Source organism: Astatotilapia calliptera, chromosome 3 (genome assembly GCF_900246225.1).
Source record: "Astatotilapia calliptera chromosome 3, fAstCal1.2, whole genome shotgun sequence".
Lineage (NCBI taxonomy): Eukaryota > Metazoa > Chordata > Actinopteri > Cichliformes > Cichlidae > Astatotilapia > Astatotilapia calliptera.
In genome coordinates, this window is record NC_039304.1 from 11,993,155 (window position 1) to 11,999,154 (window position 6,000).

At 40.5% G+C, this 6,000-nt stretch overlaps 1 protein-coding gene across 11 annotated transcripts in view; it reads left to right on the forward strand.

Annotated features, from left to right (window-relative positions):
- Positions 1-5,783, forward strand: part of col25a1 (collagen type XXV alpha 1 chain) — a 151,830-nt gene extending 146,047 nt beyond the window's left edge. For 8 of the 11 annotated variants that reach the window (XM_026161762.1, XM_026161761.1, XM_026161767.1 and 5 more), the window contains 2 exons: positions 1,619-1,657; positions 2,711-5,783. In XM_026161762.1, the coding sequence (XP_026017547.1) occupies positions 1,619-1,657; positions 2,711-2,737 (66 nt within the window). In that variant the 3' untranslated portion in view covers positions 2,738-5,783. Of the gene's footprint in view, positions 1-1,618; positions 1,658-1,967; positions 2,035-2,710 lie in introns of those variants that run through there. The other 3 variants (XM_026161764.1, XM_026161770.1, XM_026161774.1) reach the window with 1 other exon arrangement.
- The last annotated feature ends 217 nt before the right edge of the window (positions 5,784-6,000 follow it).

Genomic DNA, 6,000 nt, shown 5'->3' on the forward strand with positions numbered 1-6,000 from the left:
AAAATCATCTTTTTACATTACATCTGCATTAATTTACTCAAACCAGCTGCATTCATTTTATTTATTTTTTTTATCACACTTGCTTGATTTTCTTTATAGTGTGCCCACATCATGTTCTAAAATACAGCAGCACATATAATAAGATAAATCCTGAAAGATTTTGCTGTGTATTACATGCATGATTGAATATACTCTCTTGAGGTTGCCGTTGCATGTAATAATTTAGAATATGTTATCATAATAGTCAGTGTTGCATTTAAAAAGAAAGCAAAGAAAAGCGCTGCACAGTTCATGATTCTATTCATTTTTCCAAGCACCAGGGAAGTGCAGTAGTGTCTGTAGTGTTGCTGACTTTGATAACTTGGTTGAAGTTGTGCAACTTGCATCACCGTCTCTAAACTAGTCACAGTTGTGTCAAATTCAGTAAAATGATTATACACCACCACAGTAGGTATTACAGTCATTTTTATATTCCCCCCATATTTAGAGGTTCAAAAGTAACTGGACAGCTGTTCGATGGAACTCTCGATCTGAGGTTTTAGAGTGATGCGGATGCAGGTGAAGGAAAACTATCAGAGAGAGCAAAATCTTTGGGAGGGCGTGAACACAGAATTATTTCAAACCACATCAAAAGCACTCTCAAGGAGGCAGATAGATGTGAAAATCTACAACAAAGAGACGCTTTCATTCGTGTAAATACAGAGGGTTGCAATGCAGATTAGACTCTGACAGAAAACATCTTAAATAGCCAGCACAGTCCTGCAGAAAGTCTTTAGATGGATGAAACAAAGATGAACATGTACCAGAATGATTGGGAGAGAAAAGTAAAGAAACAGCTCCTGATCTGAACTATACCACGTTCACTGTCAAACACGGTGGAGGTGGCATCGTCATGTACGGCTACCAGTGGAACGGGTCACTAGTGCAGAGTGATGATGTGACTGAGGATAGTATCTGGATGAATTCTGAGGTATACTTGGCCATACTCTCAGCTCAGATTCAGCCAAATACTGCAGCCTTACTGATGACGATGCAAATAGATGATGACCCAAAGTATATTATTCATCCTTTTTCAGAAATGGAAATGCAGCATGTGGTTCTGTCCACAGGTTCTAGACTTCAGGCTAGACTTGGATTAAAATTATGTTATTTTGTCCAGTAACTTTAGAGCCTCTGAAAATGGGGGGCTGTTGAATTAAAGCTGAAGTTTTGCTCTTCAGTCGCATATTGGCTATTTCATTTGATTTAAAACCGACTGTAGTGGTGCACAGAGGTAAAATTACACCATCCAGAAACTCATGGACCTAATAGTATATATACACAGCACTTAGCTGCATGCAGGTTGCACATCCTTAGGGTGGAAAGAGAGAACAAGTGTAATTACGTGGATGACTTGATGAAGTAGGAGAATGTTATTGTGTCACACTTTTAGATTTGTGCTCATTAACTGGATGTTCCAAAACATCTGGATACCATTTGTAATCTTTACCTCTGGCATATAGGCCACTTATTTATAACCTTTTGTCATTTATTGGCGGATACATGATCACATCTCAGCGAACCTGTCCGTGCTATTTCAGATCTCATTGTTTTATTTCTGCTGCTCTTCTTTAAACAGGGCCCTGATGGTTTACCAATGCCTGGGTGCTGGCAGAAGGTAAGACGAGAACATAATTGAGTAAAATTTTATTATAAACACTGAAATTGTAATTATTATTTTTATTGATTTATCTATTAGTGCGAAATCTGTTCCCAGTATGATACTAATATTTTGCTCACCCAGTGTGAGTTTGTATTTATTTCATGTGGGTTTCAGCTTCTGTGTTTGCATGTTATGTTTCATTTATTGTGACTCGTTAGTCGTAGCAGTGTATTGCATCTGTGTGAAAACCACAGCGTACGACTCATGAACCGATGTGAAAACACCCATCCTCACGTCGCTCTCTGTTGTTGTGCTTTCCTTGCAGTGATCACTCTAACCTGAAACGCATGGAGTTTGTAAATAATGCTTCTTTTACGGTATTTATAGTTTTTTAATGGGAAAACAAGTCTAAAAGAAAAGAAGTCTGTGTGTACAATGCTACAAAAAGAGATAACTGTCCTCCCCCCCAACCCCACTGTCCGACCCCGCTGCAAGTTTCATGCTCTTTGCTGCTTCTACTCACATCGCCGTGTGGAAAAAACAACAAAAAAAACAAAAACCACGCGCGTCCGCTCTTTCACATCCACGCCGTGGTGGAGCTCAGATCCTCGGCTGGTGGCAGAACTTGTCTCTTTAGTCTTTGCATGGCTCAGACTGGAGCGTCGCAGCCCGGCCAGATTCACGGGGGGTGGTGAAAGGAGGCGTGGGAGGAGGAGGAAGTGGATGAGGTGGGATCTGGACTGGCTCCCTAACACCAAAACGCTAGGTGTTTCTGTGTTGCTTCGTCTCAACAACCTCACCACACTTTCATGCAGCACCATTCACTCAAAGACTAAAAGAAAGAAAAAAAGGACTGTGCCAAGCAGAACATTGCACCCCTGCCCTCCCCACTCCTGAAAAAGCATGAGTAGTGTACTGAAACTATATTTATATGTATTGTACATACATGTCACTGTTTTGTGGTTGCGTCATGGCTTCTGCAGAAAAAACAACACTAACAAAAAAAAGAAAAGCCTCTAGAGTTCTGAATAAGTAATTTTTTTTTTGCTTTCCTTTAATCTTCCCAAGGGAGTCACGCCATGGCTGGTAGCCTGAATGTCACCCCAGAAAGTAAAGCTGTTGGTTATTGTTGCTTTATTGTGGTGATGCCTGCAGAGGGTACTGTATCAGCAGGTTTATCACTGTTGCACTCGCGAGGCTCGCTCGGCGTCAGTGCGGTGCCTCCAAACAGGTCTCCGGACAAGAGGGGAGGGGTATGGGGTGGGTGGGTATTGGGGGGAGGTAAACTTGGCAAGCTCGCTGCACTGACAGGGAAATGAATCAGCCTCACACGGATTTGAGTTTGGACGGGCGTGCTCGGGAACCGTCTCCCAGCGCGGAAACGGACTCTGCAGGAGAGCCTCCAGGAGTCTCGCGGATCTTACGCCAAGATCAGCAGGAGCGTCTCCCTCTCCTGGCGGGCAAACGCGTGGTTTACCGAGAGCGTTGACAGAACACGATTGATCATGTTTGTTTCTTTACTATTTTTATCTCTTTCGTTTGTTGGTTTTTCACTGCCCCTCTCTCATTTTTACACATTGTTTGTATTTTATGTATAATAGCCTTTGGTGCCTCAAGCTTTTATTCATTCCTTTATCAGAAATGTACAACTTTGTATCACATTTTGAATAATTACGATGAAGTTTGTTTTCTATTTTCTTTTGTTTTTTTGTTTTCCAGAAGGGAAAGCGTTGTAAGCTGTGGGAGGATTGAAAAGCCGCACTGTTTTTCATGTATATGTTTTTACAGGATGTTGAAACCGCATGTAGCTTCGAGCTTCACCTGAGCATACATTGAGATTGCATTCATCTTAGTTGTACAGCCACTGATCGGACTCACGGTTTTAAAGAAGCTCAATATTTGTACAAAGCACATCCGAGCATCGTCTGCAGATATGCTACTTTCTCATTTTGGACTTGTACGGGATATTATTTGTACAGTGTTGTCAGTTTGCTGCATGTTCACAGTTTATTACATATGGATTTCTTAAATACTGAAAACAGGCATCAGTTTGAGGAAGTGCAGAGCTTTGTTTAGTGGTCTTCAGTGAGATTTAACCGAACACACACAGTATTTCAGATGAAGGCAGATTGTGTTGAATCTAGCCCGCCACACTGCTCTCTTCCACCTCACATTGTCTTAAATATGTTGAAAAAGTGTTACAATGCAAGAAAAGCTAAATTTGGCATTTACCGCAAACTGGTCTCCTTCCATTAGTTCACCGCAGTCTAACTGGTGGCCGGTTAACATCACATTCCTCATCAGATGGAGCAAATCAAAAAAAATGAATTGAGCAGTAGGTTTATTTTTCACCATAGCTTATACATCCTTTCACGTTCCCTATCTTTATCTTGCCTTTTGACATAGTAGGTGCTGTGTAGGGTTTTCTTCAACATTAGAATCGTTTGCTGTCAGAGCCGATGTGAAACAAAGTAAAACAAACCTGTTGTGATGCAGCAGCAGCCGCCAGTGGATCCAAAAGGATTTCCACCCACGTGGTTTCTGTGTGACGTACAGCTCATCTCACCATTTTAAAAGAATGGATGCACATCAGTGTAGGTTCTTACGGTGCTACCTGATAAGCAGGTCAACAGCAGTTGATGCGCTCTAACAGTGGCGAGAACTACACGAGCAGTTTCTTTATTGTTGTTGGAGTTTTATGTGTGTAACAATTTCAAGGGGTTTTTTTTGTGCATATATTTGTGTATTTTTGTCTCAGTATTTTAAGTGGTACATTATTTATTTTTCTATGATTTCTTAAATGAAGGCATTTTGGTTCTGAACAGCATTCCTTTCGGTTCTGACGTGGGTTTCCGCCGTTCATACGAAGAGTTTCGGGTCACGCTGAGGCATCGCGAATCTGCGAAGGAGCTCTGTAGTGGGGCATCACAGATCGGTGTGTAGTCACTGTGCATTTACTTCAACTTATAGGCCTTACCATGACATACATCCGCTTTTATTAATTTTGTGTGTCAGAAAAAGCTAGTACTGAAGGCCTGAATGTTGACGGGCACAGCCAATGCAACAGTACACAGCTGAACATGACCGCCTTTTTTCTCTCTCACGCTTTCTCTTTGCATTGAATGTAGTTTGATATATGTATAGTGGATTATTAATGTACTGTGTGTGCTCATTTGGCATAAAGTGCAATTTATACTTTAGTTAATGTGTGTAACGTCAAATGCAGCTGAATTATCGCATTAAAGTGATTTCTGTAGCTACATTTGTTCGGTCATGCTACCCTTTATACCACTACCTGGGGACATTTTTAAAAAAAACAACTTTATTCACCAGAAGACAATGAAACATATGTAAACACAGACCCTCAAATTAGATCATATTTTTTTGCTTAAAGTTGCCCCTTCACTTATGTTTTTAAAGTGTTACTTCCACTGTGTCGTATTTACTATGTTTTTATTCTGTGTTTTAATTTCCAACCTTTGTTACAGTATTTGTTCTCACAAGGTGCTGTATTCTTAGCATGTGCAGCTAATTTTTTTAAATAGACTTTTTTATTTGATTGATTTTGTTTGAGTTTTGTGTTTATTTGTTGAAGTTAAAGGGTTTTTTTCCCTGCTATCAGCAGAAGTGCCAAACAGTTTGTTCCCGTATGGGTGTTCAGAGACCTGGCGAGAAGCTCCTTAATGAGTCAGCATCAAATTTTAAGAATCTGTATTCTTGTGTTGTCGCAGAAATGCCTCATGTCAGTCATTACAACATGAGTGAGTAGGAGGAGGAGAATGGGGGAGCAGCCACAGTGCTCTTCCTCCTTGATGTTGTGAAAGACGCTGGTTTCTCATGAGGGTGTGTTGATGCTCCAATGCACAGTAGCCTTGCTGACGTAATTCTGTTGCCACATAAATGCAGACTGTAGCAAAAATTTTAAGAAAACTTCATTCTGTGACTTATTGGAGTTACGATTATAATTTTGGGGGGGTTGTGGTAAATGTTCAGTTTCTGCTCTGCATTGGTATTTCTTGTGTTTTTTTGCCCACTTGGTTGACATTTCTTTGAAGAGCCTTGTGTTCATTCACTATATTTCAAGTTGACATTACATATGACTGTACTGTTGGAGCCAAATAAACACAGTCTTTCAAATACACTAAATGGTGGACTTTCCCTTTATTTGTTGTTTCCAGATACCTGTTAAACATTTTCATCTTTTTTTTTCTTTACTGGTTGACCAGTTCAGGGTTGCAGGGGGCTGTAGGTTATCCCATATATATCCACATATGTCTTGTACTATGTATATAGTCATATAGTACAAGACATGGTGTAGATCCCAGACATGTTGCCAGTCTATCACATGATTAATACAG